Below are 21,556 nucleotides of genomic sequence, written 5' to 3'. Positions count from 1 at the left end.
AACTCTGTACCACCCCCCCTTCCCTCAAGGCCTTTGCTCCAACCACCCCTATGCCTCCATTTCTACCTAAAATAAATGCCATCCTTTTCAGAAGCCTCCACCACCCAAAATCAAGATAGGCTTTCCTCACTTTGCATCTCCCAATCACTTTGTAGCTCTTATCTTATACTACCACACATGATTTTGCTCTCCCATAAGATGGTAAATTTCTGAAAGAAAGGCCCATGTCTTACCTATCCTTGCATTCCCACAGCACCTAACATGCTATTCAAAAGGCAGAAGGCTTTTGGGGCGCCTGGGTGGCACAGTCGGTTAAGCGTCCGACTTCAGCCAGGTCACGATCTCGCGGTCCGTGAGTTCGAGCCCCGCGTCAGGCTCTGGGCTGATGGCTCGGAGCCTGGAGCCTGTTTCCGGTTCTGTGTCTCCCTCTCTCTCTGCCCCTCCCCCGTTCATGCTCTGTCTCTCTCTGTCCCAAAAATAAATAATAAATTAAAAAAAAAAAAAAACAAAAAAACAAAAGGCAGAAGGCTTTCAATAAATTGAAATCAATTTCAATAAATGCTGAACAAATTCTTTCTAAAAATTCTTTCAACAGTAAAACCATATTATTTTAATAATGACAACAATCTTAGGGAATGTCCTACTCCTATCTCCTTATTTCACAGATAAGAACACTGGGGCCTGAGGCTTAGCCTAAGTCAAACACTGATTAGTAACAAAACAAGGATGAGAACCCCAGTCTATCCGCCTGTCCCACAATAACAGCATGCTAGAACATTCCCTTCTGTCTAGTTACTGGGTCATTCTCCGCAAACTCTAAGAAACCTTTACTGGCCCTCCTGTCCACTGAACTCCTACTCAGCATTTGAATGAATGACTTCATATGCTAGCAGTATCTCAAATACCTAACTGCAGCTCAGTGATGGAGGGAACCTTTCATAACACTTATATCCACATCCTTCACAGAGACTACTAGTAAGAGCATAACACTTATGAACAGACTATGGCAGCACATCTAACTCAAAACCACCTGTTGTGATGTTGTCCATAGACTATATGCCACTAAACTACCTACAGTAAATGCTACAGGATTGCATTCTAAATGAACCATCTTTAATAAGTTATTTCAGATACTTCATTAACTTATTCCTCTTCAGATATCAAACTGACAATATCAGTAAATTTGACCACATAAAAAGTGTTTTAATTTTCCTTTAAAAAGAGACACCATAGGGGTGCCTGGGTGGCTCAGTTGGTTAAGCAGCCAACTCTTGATATTAGTTCATGTCATGATCTCACCGTTCATGAGATCAAACCCTGCATCAGGTTCCGCCCTGCTTGGGATTCTCTCTGTCTCTCTCTGCCCCTCCTCTGCTCTCTCTCTCTCTCTCTCTCTCTCTCTCTCAAAATAAATAAAAATAAATAAACATTAAAAAAAGAGACACCATAAAGACACCATAAAAAGGCAGATAGCTCCAAAATTCAAATTACTCTTAGAAATTAAGTAAAAGATGAAAGCCTATTTAAAAATGGACATGGGGCGCCTGGGTGGCTCAGTTGGTTAAGCGTCCGACTTCAGCTCAGGTCATGATCTCGCGGTCCGTGAGTTCGAGCCCCCTGTCGGGCTCTGGGCTAATGGCTCAGAGCCTGGAGCCTGCTTTCGATTCTGTGTCTCCCTCTCTCTCTGCCCCTCCCCCGTTCATGCTCTGTCTCTCTGTCTCAAAAATAAATAAACATAAAAAAAAAATTAAAAATGGACAATGGACATGTATGGAAAATTCACAAAAAAAACTAATGACTAATAAAAATAGGAAAAGATGCTTATCCTTACTAGTAATCAAAACAATGCAAATTAAAAGAGCTATTACTTATTGCCTGAGTAACAATACCTGGTATTTAAACAGATATATAAGGGAGTAAGGATTGCCACCACTCAACACTGGAGAAGAAATAGAGAAGGTTTTCTCCATCACTACTGACATTTTGGACCCGATAATTCTTTATTCAGGGAGCAGGGGGAGGTGTGTCCTATGCATTATGGGATGTTTAGCATCATCCCTGGCTGAGAGCATCCAAACATCTCAAATATCTATGAACAGGAAAGTGGTTAAATAAAACATGATTCATCAAAACAGTGAAATAGTTCACAGCCGTTATTAAGAATGGTTGTCTGTATCTATGTGCAGTGATAATGGAAAGATGACCCTGGGGTGCCCAGGGTGGCTCAGTCAGTTAAATGTCAGACTCTTGATTTTGGCTCAAGCCACGATCTCACATTTTGTGAGATTGAGCCCTGCCCCACATCAGGATTCACGATGACAGCAGTCTGCTTGGGATTCCCTCTCCCTCTCTATGTGCCCCTCCCTCTCCCTCCCTCCCTCTCTCTCAATAAATAAACTTAGAAAGAAAGAAAGAAAGAAAGAAAGAAAGAAAGAAAGAAAGAAAGAAGAAAGAAGGAAAGAAAGAAAGAAAGAAAGAAAGAAAGAAAGAAAAGAAAGGATGACCCTAACACTTGTTCAAGAAAAGAGATTACAAAAGCATATGAAATATAGTCCCATATATATGAAAGGATATATATGTATGTGTATATACATGTGTGTATGCGTACAAAGCAAGGAAGGGGAGGAAAAAGGAGGGATACAGATGTTAGAAAGACATTCACTGAAAAGTTAATTGCATCTGCCTTTGGTCATGGAATTTTCAGTATTTTACCTTTACCTCTATACTTCAATATGTTGTCTGAATATTCTATGTATTATCTTTATAATCAGAAAAAGTGAAATTTGTAGGTTGTGGAAAATTTTTAAATGAAATATGTCTAGGGGTTACAGCTAGAGAATACCAATAAAATTACAAAATATGAAAAGAGAGATCATTATAGGACTATAGAGTTGATAAAATTAACTCCTTTCAGTCACCCAAAAGAACTATCCTTTGCTATGTCTCTTGAAGAAGACACTTAATGGGCAACAAAGGCTCCCAATGTAGGATAGCTTCCTTAGATTTCAGCCTCCCACCTGACTACAACATAAACAAATGTCTTTAAGAAGATCAATCACTTGGGGTGCCTGGGTGGCTCAGTCGGTTAAGCATCCGACTTCGCCTCAGGTCATGATCTCACAGCTTGTGAGTTCAAGCCCCACACCAGGCTCTGTACTGATAGCTCGGAGCGTGGAGCCTGCTTCAGATTCTGTGTTTCCCCCTCTCTCTGCCCCTCCCCTGCTCATGCTCTGTCTCTCTCCGTCTCAAAAATAAATAAAAACATTTAACAAAATTAAAAAAAAAAAAGATCAATCACTTAAAATGGGACACCTGGGTGGCTCAGTCAATTAAGTATCAGACTCTTCATTTCAACTCAGGTCATGATCTCACAGTCATGGGATTGAGCCCCGCACTGGGCTCAGTCTACTTGGGACTCCCTCTCTCTCTCTGTCTCTCTCCCCCTCTCTCTGCCCCTCCCCTGCTTGTGCTTGCTCTCTCTCTCTCTCAACATAAATAAACTACAGAAGGAAAAAAAAATTGTTTTTGAAGATTTAACTCCAATAAGTGTCTGTCTCTGTTCCACCACTCTGTAAGTTCCATAAAGGGAAGGTCTATATTTTATCCATCTATGCAATATCAAAACCTAATAAAGTACCTGATGAGAGAGTACCTGATGTTCAACAAATGTTTGCTAAATGAGCCCCATTTAAGAATTTTCTTTTCTCTCTCTCTCTTTTTTTGTTTTTGTTTTGTTTTGTTTTTGGTGTTTGTTTTTGTTTTGTTTTGTTTTTTTGGTTTAGTTTGCTTCTCCATCTTTACCTAGTTCTGGGTCTTTGAATTTATTTCACTATATTACAACTATATTCCACAAGAGAGAATTTTTGTTTTATTGTAATCTCTAATTCAGATCACTTTTAGAGTAAAAAACAATGCCCCCATTAGTTATTAACACCACCAGAACTAGCAGGCATAATTCATCTGACTGAGGTCTAGTAAAGCAATCCAGTTCCTCAAAATTTGAGTAGAGATTTTTGAGGAAATGACTCAATAAGTGTTAAGAGAGAACTCTATAACAGAAGAGAGAAAAATTAGTACAATAGTTCAATATAGTACAATCTTCTCCAAAAGAAAATCTCAAGCCACAATGTACACCCAAGGTAATGTTAAAGATCACAAATCTGAGGTTTAACTTTGCTGTCCTCTCTCCTAACCACTCTGTCTTTATGGTCTCAATAATATGGCTTCCATCCCTATCAATCTCATGAAATTTCTTTTTCAAAAGGATTCTGTGGCAGACAGAGATGTACTACTCAGATCCGTCAAGAAAGGAACTGCTACCCAGCTACAAGGACTGTGGTTAGCTAAGAGCCTCCAGCTATTAGTATTTTCAGGGTCCCCCTCAGCCAATGGACTGAGCAAGATGGTGGCATCATTTGCTCCCAGTTTTGTCAAGTCCCTATCTCTGTTTGACAGTTTCTTTTCCCAATCTTGCTTCCTCTTTTTTTTTTCCATTGGTGTTTCTCCCCAATAACCCTTTTGCACTCCCAACTCTGTCTCAGCATCTGCTTCCTGGAGAACCCAACATGGGACAGATACCTTCTGAACAAATCACTCTCCCAAGTCTCTGGCACTTGGCAATCTGGATCATCCCCCTTCTCCTAGACTTATTTTGGCTCTTCTCCTTCCTCCACAAAGGTGCCTACCTCCCTCACCCCTCATTCTCCCAATGTGGACATTTCCCAAAGCTCAATTTTCAGTCCTGCGTTCTTCTTTCTCCTTATTCCCTTCTTCAAAAGTGCTTTTATTTGGACAACGCTAAGTCATCTCTATTCTAATAATTCTCAGGTCTCCTTCCAGTTTTGCCCTATCAACTGAACTCTGATTTATATCTCTAACTAATACTAGATCTGCTTCACATCCAAAAAATCCAAAGGAGGACTCATCATCCTTCTCCCCAAAACAGGTTTCCCACCCTGATTCTGACTTCGGCACTACCATTCCTTTAACAACAAAATTATGGAATCTCCTCTTCTTGTACCTCTTTTACTTACAGTTTACCCTACTGCTAAATCTAATTCAGCACCCCCCAGTGCCAGCTCCTCTCTCCACTGAGTGAGGTGCTCTGTCAGCTTAGAGCTAACCAGAGCATGTAACGCTGGGGAAACGGGCTCCTTGCCCCCAGCAGCAGGTCCCATTCTCCCTTCTGAGACCCCAACAAAGAGCTGCTGCATAGCAAACACTCAACAGGATATGACTGTGGTAAACACATCAAACTAACATAGTTAAATTAGAAGGCTAACCTTCAAAGATCTCATCTGGTACTTCACATTTTACAAATGAGAAAACAAGCCCAGCAAGAAGTGACTTCCCATGGCCACACAAGTATCAGAGCGCAGACAGATTTCCTGACTCCCCAACTAGTGCTCTTTTTGAACTTTTTCCTGCATTTCCAAGGGATTACTTTCCAAATCTTTCATCACAGATATTCTTATGGACCAGTTTGACACATCCCTTAAGGTCAGTGACAAATGTCTCTCTTCCTCTAGAAGCATTCTCTGGCCTAACTCCTCCAATTCTCGCCGTAAGCAAGGTAGGTTCCCCTCTTCTATGCTTCCAGCACTTTTTTTTTTAGGTGAAAGTTTAAACAGAGTAGGAAAATTGGCACTTGTCATTACACAAAAATTATAGAATTGATCTTAAAAATCACTATCTTGCAGCCACCAATGAAATAATTGATTATATGCCGGTGTCATGAATAGATTCCACAAGCATTAGGGGAAATGTGTACTTTCTTTATCTCACTATATTTGAATTACCAGTTTACTGGTCTGTATCATTCATAAGACTAAAAGTTCTATAAAGGTAAGAAGCGTATCTGTTTTGATTCCTACCGCCACCATCCCAGTCTGGCATTCATCAACTTACTCATCAACTGTTACAGAGCTCCCAATTGGTTTCCCCATCTTCAGCCTCTCACCTCTAATTACCACACTCATATCATCAGAATAACCTCAAAACTCTATCACTTTTATATCTACCCAAAAGTTTTAGTAACTTCTCTGCTTTACAGGATCAGGTCTGAACTACTGATTCTAATATAGTCAGCCAACAAATGTATGTTAACCATCTATTCTGTCCAAGAACAAAAATATCTAAAATGTAGCCCAACATCCATATGGCAAGGCAGATAATGTTCCACCCTCCCAGAGCTGCTTATGCAATGAAGTAGAATACCTTCAATACTGTCCATCTAACCAGAACAACTTTTATCCTAACTAGTATCACTTCTTCTGGCTAGTACACCATGTTCACATACACCACTCTCCTGATCCAAATCAAATATAGTTGATTACCAAACAAAGCTAATTATTCCTGAAGAAGCAAAAGGTATAGAAGGCACAGAAGAATCCTAAGATGAAAAAATTCGTTTTTCCAAAATTGTAGCAATGTCTCCCTAATCACAAGATCTCATTATATATGAAATTCAACTATATGCAGATTTACTCCTAAATACGTTTCCACAATTAATTCTGAGAACTGAAGTTTCAAGTAGACACAGAGTTTAAATTAAAAAAAAAAAAAAAAAAAAAGGAACCTGAAGGTACAATGAGATGAAGGAAATAAAGCAGAAAGCAGAGCAGAAAAATAGATTTATGAAATGAATCCCTGGGGAAGGTAAAGGAAGCTGAGACAAAGGGCTACCTCAGACTTATGTTATAGGAAAGGAACCGGGATACACATAAGAGAGACTGTGTAGGCAAGTTGGAATATCTCGAGTCCCAATTGCTAATTATCCACTGAGGGGATACTATAATAAAAACCCTCCTGTTGAGAGGGAATGAGAACATAGCTACTCTGTAATGGCACAGAGTAAGTGAGAAAAGGTCATTCAAAGCCTCTTCTGTCTCTAGCTTCCAGGTACTATGTACCTCAAGATTATAGTGAGACCCCAAAGGAAATACAAAATGGTGATCAAGAAGGTTAAGAACTCTGAGTCATAAGATTAGAAATGCACACTGGCGCTTCAGATGGAGGGCCATACGCATACACACAGTGCCTCACAGTTTGTGTATTATCTTTAATAAAGTATAAGTTTACATGTTATTTCAAAAAAAAAAAAAAACCCAAATTTCCAAGTTATCCCACTGACAAGTTATTAGCAAATAAGAAATGAAGAAAGGAAATCACCCAGAATCCATTATTACCATTTTAAGATTTCTAAATGTCTCTTACATGCTCTTTATTTGGAGAGCTGTCTTTACTGCTTTGTTTTGGTAAATATAAAAAATATTTACAAAGACTTTTATAGGCTCACTCCTGATTCCAATCCCCTAACCCCATTTTTTGTAATCAGATTTTTAGTTCCTCAACAGAAATAACTTCTACCACAGTGATTAATAGAAACATAACACTAAAGATTAGGGAGAAAATATACATGCCAAGTTCACAAGAATTAACCATATTTTTACATTGTGTTTCACACAATAAAAGCCCTTTACTGCAACTTGCTTCCTTTATACAGTTGTCCTACTTAAGCACAGGAGATATTCCAAGACTCCCAGTTGATGCCTGACACCATGGATAATACTGAACCCTAGATACGTGTTTTTTCTGATACACACATACTGCTTCCAGATCACAGATGACTGCAGGTAACTGAAACCATAAAAATCGAAACTGCAGATAAGGGAGGACTACTGTATTTTTTTTTTTTTTGTAATTTTTTTTTTTTAATGTTTATTTTTATTTTTGAGACAGAGAGAGACAAAGCATGAACGGGGGAGGGTCAGAGAGAGGGAGACACAGAATCGGAAACAGGCTCCAGGCTCCGAGCTGTCAGCACAGAGGCCAACGCGGGGCTCGAACTCACGGACCGCGAGATCATGACCTGAGCCGAAGTCGGCCGCCCAACCGACTGAGCCACCCAGGCGCCCCGACTACTGTATTTTCAACTGACACATTGGCCAGGCTCAATTACTTTTGTAACTAGTAAAGTTAAACATTTTTGAGGCTAAATGCCTACATTGGAACAGAACATGTGACATTATTCATAAGATACATAAACCAACCGGAAAGCAAAGAATGAAAGATATTTTGTTGAGGGGTGCCTGATTGCTCAGGCAGTTGAGTGTTCAATGTTGGCTCAGGTCATGACCTCATGGTTTGTGGGTTTGAGCCCCACATCGGGCTTGCTGCTGTCCGTGCAGGGCCTGCTTTGGATCCTCTGTCCCCCCTCTCTCTCTGCCCCTCCCCCACTTGCATGCTCATTTAAAAATAAACATTTTTTTAAAATTATTTTTAAAAAGATATTTAGTTGGGGCGCCTGGGTGGCTCAGTCAGTTGAGCAGCTGACTTCGGCTCAGGTCATGATCTCGTAGTTCGTGGATTCAAGACCTGTGCTGACAGCTCAGAGCCTGGAGCCTGCTTCAGATTCTGTGTCTCCCTCTCTCTCTGCACCCCCCCCCCCCACTCATGCCCTGTCTCCCTTGCTCTCAAAAATAATAAACATAAAAAAATTTAAAAAATACATTTAGTTGAAAATCTATCATTGAGAAACGAATAAAGATTAAAACTACCCATGTTGTTGGGGCGCCTGGGTGGCTCAGTCAGTCAAGCATCCAACTTCAGCTCAGGTCATGATCTCACAGCTCATGAGTTCAAGCCCCACGTCCAGCTCTGTGCTGACAGCTCAGAGAGCCTGGAACCTGCTTCAGATTCTGTGTCTCCCTCTCTCTCTGACCCTCCCCCACTCACACTTGGTGTCTCTCTCTCTCAAAAATAAATAAACTTTAGGGGCGCCTGGGTGGCGCAGTCGGTTAAGCGTCCGACTTCAGCCAGGTCACGATCTCGCGGTCTGTGAGTTCGAGCCCCGCGTCGGGCTCTGGGCTGATGGCTCGGAGCCTGGAGCCTGTTTCCGATTCTGTGTCTCCCTCTCTCTCTGCCCCTCCCCTGTTCATGCTCTGTCTCTCTCTGTCCCAAAAATAAATAAAAAACGTTGAAAAAAAAAAAAAATTTTAAAAATAAATAAACTTTAAAAAATTTTTTCTTCAAACTACCCATGTTATTTCCCCAAAATTTTTTTCCACTTAGATCCTCTTTTACTTCAAAAGGGCACAATTTAAAACAAAACACTCTGTTTCTAAAAACAGGATAAAAGTGCACAGCCAATAAGCTTATTTCAAGACATTTCCAGGAATGACATGTAATTCACACTGCAACCATAATTGCAAAGTAAAGTTATAATAAAGGTTGCAGAAAATATCACTACACTTTGCTATATTTAAAAGAACAACACTGGGGCGCCTGGGTGGCTCAGTTAGTTAAGCGTCCAACTTCAGCTCAGGTCATGATCTCACAGTTCGTAAGTTCAAGCTCCGCATCGGGCTCTGTGCTAACAGCTAGGAGCCTGGAGCTTGTTTCAGATTCTGTGACTCTCTCTCTGCCCCTCCCGGCTCACGCTGTATCTCTGTCTCTCAAAAAATAAATAAACATTAAAAAAAAAAAAAGAACATTTACTATAACAATAAGAGTATTAATTTTAAGGTACATTTTGATCTCTGGAAGGAACATAACAAACTAGTAATAATGGTTACCTCCAGGGCAGGAAAATAGTGTGGGCCAGGGGTGGGAAAAAACTTAATTTTCACTTTTGTAAATGCCCTTTGAACTTTATGAATTGTATACCATATGTATATGTGAACTATTCCAAAGTTTCTCTTTAAGGTGCAAGTGTTTAAATAACAGGCTTCATCATCTTACCTTCTTGGAATTACATGTATTTTTTTTTATTTTTATGTTCTTTTAATCCCAGTAAAATTAATATACAGTGTTACATTAGTTTTAGGTGTACAATATAATGATACAATTCTGTACATTACTCAGTGCTCATCCCAATACATGTACTCTTAATCCCCCTCACTTATTTCATCCATCCCCTCCCACCTACCTCCCCTCTGGTAACCACCAGTTTGTTCTCTATTTGTAAGAGTCTGTTTTGTTTTTTTTCTTTGTTCATTTGTTGTTTCTTAAATTCCACATATGAGTGAAATCATATGGTATGTCATTCTCGGACTGACTTAGTTCACTTAGCATTATGCACTCTAGACCCACCATGTTGTTGCAAATGCATATAGATATATATTTATCTATAGATAGATAGATATATGCACATCTTTATCCTTCATCTATCAAAGGACATGGGTTGCCTTCATATCTTGGCTCTTATAAATAATGCTGCAATAAACAGAGGGGTGAATATATATTTTGAATTAGTATTTCATATTTCATAAATACCCAGTTGTGGAATTACTGGATCACATGATAATTCTATTTTTAATTTTTTGAGGAACGTCCATACCATTTTCTTTTTTTTATTTTCTTTTTTTTTATTTTTTTTTAATGTTTTTATTTATTTTTGAGACAGAGAGAGACAGAGCATGAATGGGGGAGGGGCAGAGAGAGAGGGAGACACAGAATCAGAAGCAGGCTCCAGGCTCTGAGACATCAGCCCAGAGCCCAACGCGGGGCTCGAACTCACAGACCGCGAGATCGTGACCTGAGCTGAAGTCGGACGCTTAACCGACTGAGCCACCCAGGCGCCCCATCCATACCATTTTCAAGAGTGGCTGCACCAGTTTGCATTCCCACCAACAGTACATAAGGGTTCCTTTCTCTCCACATCCTCGCCAACACTTGCTGTTTCTTGTAGGTTTTTTTGTTAAGACTTTTTTTTTAAGCTTATTTATTTATTTTGAGGAGAGAGAGTGCACACTAGCATGAGCAGGAGAAGAATAGAGAGAGAGGGAGAGAAAGAATCCCAAAAAGGCTCCATGCTGTCAGTGCAGAGCCCAGCGCAGGACTCAAACTCACGAACCGTGAGATCATGACCTGAGCCGAAATAAAGAGCTGAACACTTAACCGGCCAAGCCACCCAGGTGTCCCTTAGAGATTTTATTTTTAAGTAATCTCTACACCCAACTTAGGGCTCGAACCTACAACCCCAAGATCAAGAATTGTATGCTCCACTGACTGAGACAGCCAGGCACCCTTTGTGTTTTTAATTTCAGCCATTCTGACAGGTGTGAGGTGGTATCTCATTGTGGTTTTGATTTGCATTTCCCTGATGATGAGTGATGTTGAGCATCTTTTCATTTGGCTGTTGGTCATCTGTATGTCTTCTTTAGAGAAATGTCTGTTCATGTCTTCTGCCCACTTTGTAGTTGACTTATTTGGGGTTTTGGGTGTTGAGCTGTGTAAGTTCTTTATATATTTTGGATACTGACCCTTTATCGGATATGTCATTTGCAAGTATCTTCTCCCATTTAGTAGGCTGCCTTTTATTTTTGTTGTTTCCTTCACTATGCAAAAACCTTTTACTTTGATGTAGTCCCAATTATTTATTTTTGTGTTTGTTTCCCTTGCCTTAGGAAACATACCTTAAAAAACTATGCTATGGCCGGGGCGCCTGGGTGGCTCAGTCGGTTGAGTGTCCAACTCCAGCTCAGGTCATGATCTCGCGGTCTGTGGGTTCGAGCCCTGCGTTGAGCTCTGTGCTAACAGCTCAGAACCTGGAGCCTGCTTCTGATTCTGTGTCTCCCTCTCTCTCTGCCCCTCCCCCACTCATGCTCTGTCTCTCTCTGTCTCAGAAATAAATAAACATTAAAATTAAAAAAAAAAATGTTGCTATGGCCAATGTCAGAGAAATTACTGCCTGGGCTCTCTTCTAGGATTATTATGGTTTCAGGTCAGAATTGCATGTATGTCTAAGTAACACTGGAAATTTATTATCTTACAGCAAGACCACTGAAATTCTAAATAATCTGAAGATCATTTTAAAACATAAATAAGTAGAGAAGAAAATAATTACTGCCTCTACTTCAAATAATATGCCCTATACCTATTTCCATTGACTTCTGCAAATTTACATCATAACCTAAACGTAACAGTATCTGCTTCAGATGGCATATGCATAACATACAGAATCCACATACAAATGTCCCTCATTAAAAATATATATATTACAGGCACCTGGCTGGCTCAGTCAGTGGAATGTGTGACTCTTGATCTCTCGGTCATAAGTCCAAGCCCTACATTAGGTGTAGAAATTAATTAAAAATAAAATTTTAAATACACACACACACACACACACAAAACAAGAGCATAAACACCAAAACTAAACCAAGGACAAAATAGGTGGAAAGAAAATTGTACCATTCAACTCAATATTGACCTAGCTATCTGTATGTACCTAGTAGTACCTGCCTACAGATATAAAGGAAAATTTCCACCAATCTCAGTAGTTTTCTTTTTTTATTTTTTTAAGTTTATTTTTATTAATTTTGAGAGAGAGGGAGGACGCACGCACCAGCAGGGAAGGGGCAGAGAGAGAAGGAGACAGAATTCCAAGCAGGCCCTGGGCTGTCAGTATGCAGAGCCCAATGCAGGACTCAAATTCACAAACTATGAGATCGTGACCTGAGCCAAAGTCAAGAGTTGGACACTCAACTGACTGAGCCACCCAGGCACCCCAATCTCTCAATAGCTTTTAACCTCACATCAGTTATAGTGTATACTAAAATTGCATTCAAAACAAAAAATAGTCTTATAGTTTGTTCTAAGGAAAGACTATTCATAAATACAAGTTTAAAAGCAAGTGAGAATGTGTTTCTGAAGATTTTTTTCCCCACCGTTAGCCTATTGATATCTACTTCAGCAGCCAACAAGTAGATCAGTACACAATTAGGAAAAGCTTAATTTAAAATAATAATTCAGGGGGCGCTTGGGTGGCTCAGTCGGTTGAGCGTCCGACTTCGGCTCAGGTCATGATCTCACGACGGTTCATGAGTTTGAGCCCCGCGTTGGGCTCTGTGCTGACAGCCGAGGGCCTGGAGCCTGCTTCAGATTCTGTGTCTCCCTCTCTCTCTGCTCCTCCCCTGCTCACACTCTGTCTCTCTCTCAAAAATAATTCAGGGGCACCTGGGTGGCTCAGTCTGTTAAGCACCTGGCTCTTGATTTCAGCTCAGATCATGATCTCATGGTTCACGAGTTCAAGCCCTGCATCAGGCTCTGCACTAACAGTGCGGAGCTTGCTTGGGATTCTCTGTCTCCCTCTCTCTCTCGCTCACCCCGCTTGCGCACTCTCTCAAAAATAAATAAACATTTTAAAAAATAAAATAATTCAGTTTAATGTCCTCCTGTATCCAGCCTGAAAAATAGAGTAACACTAAATCAATACAACAACTTAAAAAATGAGTTGCCTTCTGACAATCCAATTGCAAATTAAACTAATATAGCTGATGAATTCTATGGGGGTACTCAGGCCGAGTGTTGGTGGGGTAAAGACTTGTACAGCTGCAACTCAGGTGGGGAGCCAGAAAGGCCACAAGTGGAGCCCAAGAGAAAAAGGTCTCCTGCAGAGGGTGCACAGATTCTAAGGAAAAAGCCCAAGGAGGGCACAAGGAATGCAGAAGAAGGAGAAAGAATCAAGGTTAACAAAAGTGAGGCAGAAGTGGTCCCCCCTTTTTTTGGAGGGTCCAGGGAACAGGGGGTTGGGGGAGTACATTAATGAAAATCAATAAGATACTGACCTATGCAGACCTCATACTTGGTTGTCTCAACAAGGAAGCACCAGTGTGACTAAACAACCCTAACATCTTGCCTCTATAGTAGCTTATGCAAGTCACAGATGGTTTTCAAATTCTGTGTTCCATATTTTTATCTTATTGATAAATTTAATGAAAGTCTATGTTTGCAGCAACAAAATAATAATTATATAATTATAATATATATTGTTAATTTATTCTTTGAATTTCAAGTTTCAAAATTTCTTGAAGTAGTGGGGCGCCTGGGTGGCTCAGACGGTTAAGCGTCTGACTTTGGCTCAGGTCATGATCTTGCGGTCTATGAGTTCAACCCCTGCGTTGGGCTCTACGCTGACAGCTTAGAGCCTGGAGCCTGCTTTGGATTCTGTGTCTCCCTCTCTCTCTCTGCCCCTCCCCGGCTCATGTGCTGTCTCTCTCTCAAAAACAGAAAATGAACATTAAAAAAAATTTTTTTTTTTTTAATTCTTGAGGTAGTAATTTTGGTTTTACTTAAAAATATGGTATTAATTAATAAAAATTAAGTATAAAACATATGATTTTTGTACTAAACTTGGGACCCTAAATGAAAATATTTAGTAGCTATAGCAGTGACTCAAACACACATTTATCTAAATGATTACCGTACTGCAAAGTAATCTCCTTAAAAGTAAAAACTAAGGGCACTGGGGTGGCTCAGTCAGTTAAGCGTAGGTCATGATCTCACAGTTCGTGAGTTCAAGGCCTGCTTCAGGTGAGCTCAAGCCCTGCACTGGGTGAACACTAGCCCCACTTCGGGTGAGCCCTGCCTCTCTCTCTCTCTCTCTCTCTCTCTCTCTCTGCCCTCACTCACTTGCACCCTCTCTCTCAAAATAAATAAATAAAGCAAAAATAAATTTATTCCCAAGATGATGCCAATATTCCAAACTTTTCACAACTTCTCTTTAGAGAAAAAATATGTAGTTCATAAGCTATGGCAGGAAAGAATCAATCTCATTACTTTATAATCTCCAAAATACATGTATAATAATAATAACTCTCAAAGATAATAGACCATGTATTCCTTGAAATCTCTTCTCCTTCAGCTCCAGTGTTGCCCCAAAGTGGTTCCTACTCTCATTTCTGGTCCCTTGGCTTCTATTCTTCCTCTCACCACCTACTCTAGCCATTGCCCAAGACCGTCAGTTAATCTCTCCTCTCCTTTTCCCAAGCTTCAACTACCAGATCCTGTACAGACAGCCCCACCCTTGCCAAGGACATCACCTCCAACAAGGACCTCAAAAATAAAACAAAATAAACAAAACCCTACATGTTCAAAGTTAACTTTCATTTCTTTTCTAGCAGTTCCTTTTCATAACTTTCCTGTTTCTATTAAAAACCACTACTATCCATTGGTCATCCACAGCTGAAATGTGAAACATTTCTGACTGTGTCCTTTTCATTTCTCTTCATACCCAGTCATGAGCCCAGGCAAGTAGACAGCAAAATTCCTTCACCCACCATCCCCTACTTGTCTATCCTTACCACCTCCAGTCTCTGTTACCTCTCATCTGGGCTACTGCAACAGTTTCCTAATTCTAGTATGCCCAATCCACTCCAACCTAGTACACATGCTACAGCCCAAGTGACTTCCTAAAGTGTACTGATGATCATGGCCCATCACCTTTCAGAAAACTTGCAGGCTGTATGGCACCTACCTAACTAGCCTGGTACTCAAAGTCTTCGATGCATATTAACTGCAATCTATTTCTATAGCTTTATCACCAGCAATAACTCTCTCTTATATATACGTACACACACACTATATTCTACACTGCAATCAAAATAAATTAGACAGGAACAAACGCCTGGGTGGTTCAGCCAGTTAAACATCCCACTCGATTTCAGCTCAGGTCATGATCTCACGATTGTGAGATGGAGCCCCGCATCAGGCTTTGTACAGACAGCATGCAGCCTGTTTGGCATTTCTCTCTCTCCCCTGCTCTCCGCCCCTCCCCACTCATGGATGGGTTCATGCGCTCTCTCTCTCTAAATAAATAAACTTTAATTAATTAATTAGTTATAGAGGTCCCCATAAATGCCTGATTAATTTCTGTCAGCTGCAATACTTCACAGGGATGCCTTGGGGCTAAGAGCAGTCAACAAATATTCATTGAATGAATGAATGCATGAATGAATAGAATGAACATGAATGAACAGAATCCTGCATTTCTATATAATCACATCCCACCTGTCTTCCCTAGGAGTTCATTTCAAAGGAGCTTTTTTCATAAAATAATCCCACCAGTAAGAAGTAATCACCTCCTCCTCTAAAATTTCATGGCCCCTTATCTTCTAACCCACTCAACATCCTCTATCCAATAATACTTATTTCTTATCTCTACCACCACACTTCACATTGCTTAAGGATAAGGTAACTGAGTAATATAATCAAGAAAGAAAGGAAGAAAAGAAAAAGAAAAAAGAAAAAGAAAAAGAAAAAGAAAAAGAAAAAGAAAAAGAAAGGGAGAGAGAAAGGGAATACCAACCTTCTCTAATGGTTGATTATGTTCTTAATTTACCTACAAAAATTTAAACTCTTTGAAGGCAAAGATTTGTATTTGGCTTTCCCCCCTGCCACCTTTACTATCATCCTTAGCACTGGGCACAGTATCTAACACATGAATTATCATTACATAGTGAATATCCATTCACTGTGTCAAATATTGTGAAGGTAATTCAAAAAGACAAATGTCAAAAATATTTTAAAATGCCCATACAGTTTCACAAAGTGATAAATTTTAACACTTGTTTTGGATATATAATTTTCAGTCTGTATTTAATAAAACCAATTATATGATATTTCCTCCAAGGAGATATTAACTCTTAAGAGCCTAAAAATTCTAATCTTGTTAGGAAATTAACATGGTACCTTACACAGAGTAAACACACAAAAGGTTATTGTATGAATGAATGTATTGTATTGAACAAATGAATGGATAAATTAAGGCAAAAACTCTACTCCTAGCCAATAAATCAGCGAACATCAAACTTCAAAGTCAAAACAAAAAGGAAAGACCTAAATAGAATTTTTTTTAATATTTTCCATTCCAGAAACACTGGCAAGATGGACAGAACTAAATCAATTCCAAAGTCTCTCAATTAAGTAGACAAGGGACAAACAAAATACAATTGCATAGTTGTATTATCAACATCTTATGGGTGAAAGGTATGTACTGGGATTTAATGCTTCTTGCCAAGCCTTTCAGTCAAGAATCCTCTTTTTCTATAAGCAGCCATAAGGACAAGTTTGAATGGAGTGCAACAAAAGTAACAGAAAACATCTCATTTATGTCATCAATTAAAAGAGGAAAAATGAGGGCACCTGGATGGCTCAGTCAGAGAAGCATGTGACTCTTGGTCTCAGGATCATGAGTTCAAGCCCCATGTTGGGTGTAGAGATTACTTAAATAAATAAAACTTTAGGTGTGCCTAGGTGGCTCGGTCAGCTAAGCATCTGACTTCGGCTCAGGTCATGGTCTCATGGTTCAAGAGTTCGAGCCCCACACTGGGCTCTATGCTGTCAGCTCAGAGCTCACTTCGGATCCTTGTCTCCCTTTCTCTGCCCCACCCCTGCTCACACACTCATGCACCCTCACTCTCTCAAAAATTAAAAAATTAAAAAAAAAATAAATAAATAGGGAGCCTGGATAGTTCAGTCGATTAAGCATCCGACTCTTGGTTTTGGCTCAGGTCACTATCTCATGGTTCATGGGTTCAAGCCCCAGGTGAGGCTCTGCACAGTCAGCACAGTCAGCCTGCTTGGGATCCTCTCTCTCCTCTCTCTGCCTCTCCCCTGCACATGCTTGCTCTCACTCTCTCTCTCTCTCTCAAAATAAATAAATAAACATTAAAAAATACATAAAATTAAATTAAAATTAAATTAAATAATTTATTGATGTTTCAAAGCAAAAAATTTTAATATTGTTAATATTTTCAATGTGTGTAAGTTAATAAATATGACAACTGCAACATAAAACAGGGAGAGTAAAGGGACCTAAATAGTGATATTTAGTTTCCACATTCCTCTTAAAGTTGTAAAATATTAATTTTAAGGAGACTGAAAAGTCAGGTATATATTATAATCTCTAGAGTAATCATTTTAAAAACTACAGAAAGAAATATAGTCAAAAATTCAGTATTATTAAAATGAAATATTAAAATATATTCAAGTGGGGCGCCTGAGTGGCTCAGTCAGTTAAGCGTCCGACTTCGGCTCAGGTCATGATCTCTCAGTCCGTGGGTTCGAGTCCTGCATCAGACTCTGTGCTGAGAGCTCAGAGCCTGGAAACTGTTTCAGATTCTGTGTCTCCCTCTTTCTCTGACCCTCCCCTGTTCATGCTCTCTCTCTCTCTGTCTCAAAAATAAATAAATGTTAAAAAAAAAATTAAAATATATATATATATATTCAAGTAATCTAAAAGAAAGAAGGAAAGAAGAAACAGTGAAACAAAAAATTGGAAAACAGAAACCAAATAATAAAATAATAAAAATAAAATTTAGGTTAGCCCTAAATCTAACCATATCAATAATTACATTAAATGTAAATGGTCTAAACACAATTAAAAGATAGAGACTGTCAGTATGGATTAAAACACAAGACCCAACTACATGCTATCTAGAAGAAATCCACTTTAAATATAGTGGTATAGGTAAATTAAAAGTAAAAACAATAGGGGCACCTGGGTGGCCCAGTAGGTTAAGATTCTGACTCCTGGTTTCGGCTCAGGTCATGATCTCACAGCTTGTGAGACTGAGCCCAGCATTGGGCTCTGCACTAATGCAGCATGGAGCCTGCTTGGGATTCCCCCCCTCCCTCCCTTCTCTCTCTCCCTCTCTCTCTCTTTCTCTCTCTGCTCCTCCCCTGCTCATGCCCCCCCCCCAAATAAATGAACTTAAAAAAAAAAAAAAAAAGCAAAACACAGTTCTATACATAATCACCAAAAAGCGGAAATAACACAAATGTTCAAGGGTGAATGGATTAACTTGGGTACAACAATACAATGGATTACTTAATAAAAAAGACTATTAATACACAGAATAACATGGATGAATCTCTAAGGCATTACCCTGAGTAAAAGAAGCCAGTATCAAAAGGTTACATACTGAATGACTCCATTTACATGACACTGTGGAAAAGACAAAACTTAAGCAATTAAGCATACACCTCTCACCAACTGGGGGTGAAAGGGCAACATGAAGCTTTCTGAGATGACAGATCTGATGGAAAACTGATTTTGGTAGTAGTTATAAAATTTTATACATGTGTTAAAACTCATAAAACTGTACACCGAGAAAGTCAACTTCATTGAATGTTAATTTAATTTAAAAGTAAAACAAAGATTAGGAGAATGATCTCTGTGAACCCTTCCAGACTATGATTTTATGAATGAGAAGGAGAGGAAAGGAAGATGGGGAAGGGGGAGGGAAAGCAAATGCTAAATCCTACTGGCCTAAAAACCACACTCATAAGAACCTCCTGATTACTGCACAAAATAAACAAAGCAAACCCAATCTTCATAAATTCATTCCCAGAAGAGGCTAAGAAAACCAGACATTCAGATCCAAAATGTGCATATTAGAAAATGCCTGTGAATGGGTCTTCTTGTCTGTTTCTATATTTTATACTTCCAAGAAGCTGCCAATTTCTCCTGGCTAAGTGCCACTTTCCCTGCTTGGGGTTACTCAACTTACAAGCATTCCTTTATTTATACCTTACCCTCTCAATGATGGGGTCTTTGGCAGTCCCAATAAAGATCTGCCAGAAAGATCAGTGCTCCTCACCGGGAACTAAGGTCCCTGCGGGGCACAGCACACGCGTGACTGACCTGAGGACGCTAGGCAAGGAGGTCTTCCTCACTAGTCAGAAACCGTCCCCCCCACCAAAGCTCCCAAAGTTGAAGCCGATGGAGACCGGGCTCTGGGAACTTCTCCCTCCCCCAGAACAGCCAGACTGCCTGGGGTGCAGCTGGCCGTTTCAAGGGCTGCCCTGGTATGGAGCGTGCGCTCACCGAAGGCTCAGCCCAGTGACCTTGGGTAAGTCCCTCCTCTTCCAGAGTGCAGCAGTAATCTGGGTATGTTGTCTAAGGGAGTTTACCACAGCCCTGTCCGAGTCGGAGATTTTCTGGATCGCCCCCCCGCCGACAAGAGCTCGGCTCGCCCAGACCCCATCGCTGCCTCACCCCCCTCATCCCCCCACCGTCACGAAGAGCCTTGAGGAGACTAACAACCGGCCCGAGGGCACGGCCTGAAGGCAAGAGGAAAGCAGAACAGCAAAATCCTGGTCTCTGGCCCCTCTGCCCAGAGCAGGCCGCCGGGCCGTATTCCTGCCCTCCCCTCCTTGGGGTCACCACTAGCCGGGGCAGTGGAGCGCGCACCGGGTCGGGGCCGGGTGGGGGACCGAAGCGAAAGGGGGGGTGGCGCCCACCTTGAGCTGGGACTTGGAGACCTTGCCGCTGTGGTCCAGGTCCAGCGCGGTGAAGGCATGCCAGATGGCCTTGAGCAGCTCGTCCTTCAAGCCTCCCATGGCCGCGGTGTGTCTATCCTGACTGCCAGCCTCCCTCGCCGACCCTGGGGCGAGTCTGACGCCCCTCTACCGCCACCGCCGCCGCCCGCCCTGCAGTCACCTGACCGTGGCAGGCCCCGCCCCCACCAGGCCCCGCCCACTCGCTGCTTGCCCGCAGCCTCGCGCACTAGGGTGGGAGCGTTAGGGTGGACCGGACCTCCCACTCCTGCAGGTGGGAATACAGGCCTTCTTGCAGGTTTAGACCCAGAGCACTACCCCGCATGCCTCTCGAGTTCCCCAGACCGTCTCGGGCCACCTTCGGGGCTCGCGTGCCCCTAAACAAGACCCGCATTCCGAGTTAAAATATGAGAATCGGCGAGAGCAGCCTCCCAGCTCCAGTCCGCGCTGCTCAGTGAAAAAAGGGAGCCCTGGCCCAACCAGTCCCGCGGACGCGCCACTGTCTGAGGAGAACTAACAAGAGCCGGAAAAGTCCCTGAGCTGGGGCTCCAATGCTAGCGCAGTTCCTAGCCAGAGAGGATGTAGAGGGGGAGGGGAGGCAGGGAAGGGCGTCTGAGGGAAGGCTTGTATTCATTTTTCAAACGTTTCCTGATGCCTACTATGTAGTGGGCTCTGGGGGCCCAGAGACGAGGTTTAAGGTTGGTTTAGAAGCCGCGCAGTCAGGCAACCTTTTCTTTCTAATCCTCAGTTGTTCGGGGTCAGTTTACAACTTAGAAAGAGTTTGACCCTGGTTATTCTGCTGTTCCTGGTGTTTCTGTGCTGGCACAATAGGAGTTATGAGAGAATCCCAGCAAATCACTCCACCCATTTTACTAGTCAGAATGGGTGGACCATTTAAAAGTACACATCCAAGCCTATAAGAGCGTCCTCCTCATTGTAGATGTTCAATTAATATCTGTTAACAATGATCACCTGAGCTCTGTGGGCTTCAAATTCTCCACATAAAAATGAGCATGTTGTACCAGATATTGGGGGGGGGGGGGGGGGCGAGGGGGTCTTCTAAGGGTCACATCCTAGGATAATAAGGATTGCTGGCTGACTCCAATCTGATTAAGTCACCAGGCACAGTGCCTTGCCTCTCCAATCCAAGACTGAATCTGGACGCTATGAAGAGAACAAGTGCCAAGAGTTTTCAAAGAGATAATTCTCAAATCAAGCTTGGCTTTGTTTTCCTCTTTTATGTTCCTAAATGCCCATATACGTACCTTATAAAAAAGGAAAAGTTCATATAAAGGAGGGGGATTTGGAAAAAGCAGAAAAGGAAGAAATTGCTCAATGAGCTTGAGACCAAAGGAAAGTTGGCAGGGCAGAGGAAAGGGTAGCCTAGGTGAAGGGAAGGAGCAGAAGTAAAGGGGCTGCTGGTCCTTCACTGTGAGGGCTCTTGAGGCCCTACCCTACTTCATCACCATTTGTCAGGATTTTTCTTGCTGTGTCA

General features: G+C 41.3%; 1 protein-coding gene across 2 annotated transcripts in view; it reads right to left on the bottom strand.

Moving 5' to 3' along the window:
* Positions 1-20,208, bottom strand: part of SWAP70 (switching B cell complex subunit SWAP70) — a 77,608-nt gene extending 57,400 nt beyond the window's left edge. For both annotated transcript variants that reach the window (XM_042904178.1, XM_042904179.1), the window contains exon 1: positions 20,026-20,208. In XM_042904178.1, coding sequence (XP_042760112.1) covers positions 20,026-20,124 — 99 coding nt within the window. In that variant the 5' untranslated portion in view covers positions 20,125-20,208. The remainder of the gene's footprint in view (positions 1-20,025) is intronic.
* Positions 20,209-21,556: the final 1,348 nt, after the last annotated feature.

The sequence above is a fragment of the Panthera leo genome, chromosome D1, assembly GCF_018350215.1.
Source record: "Panthera leo isolate Ple1 chromosome D1, P.leo_Ple1_pat1.1, whole genome shotgun sequence".
Classification (NCBI taxonomy): domain Eukaryota; kingdom Metazoa; phylum Chordata; class Mammalia; order Carnivora; family Felidae; genus Panthera; species Panthera leo.
This window is presented reverse-complemented; position numbering and strand designations above follow the sequence as displayed.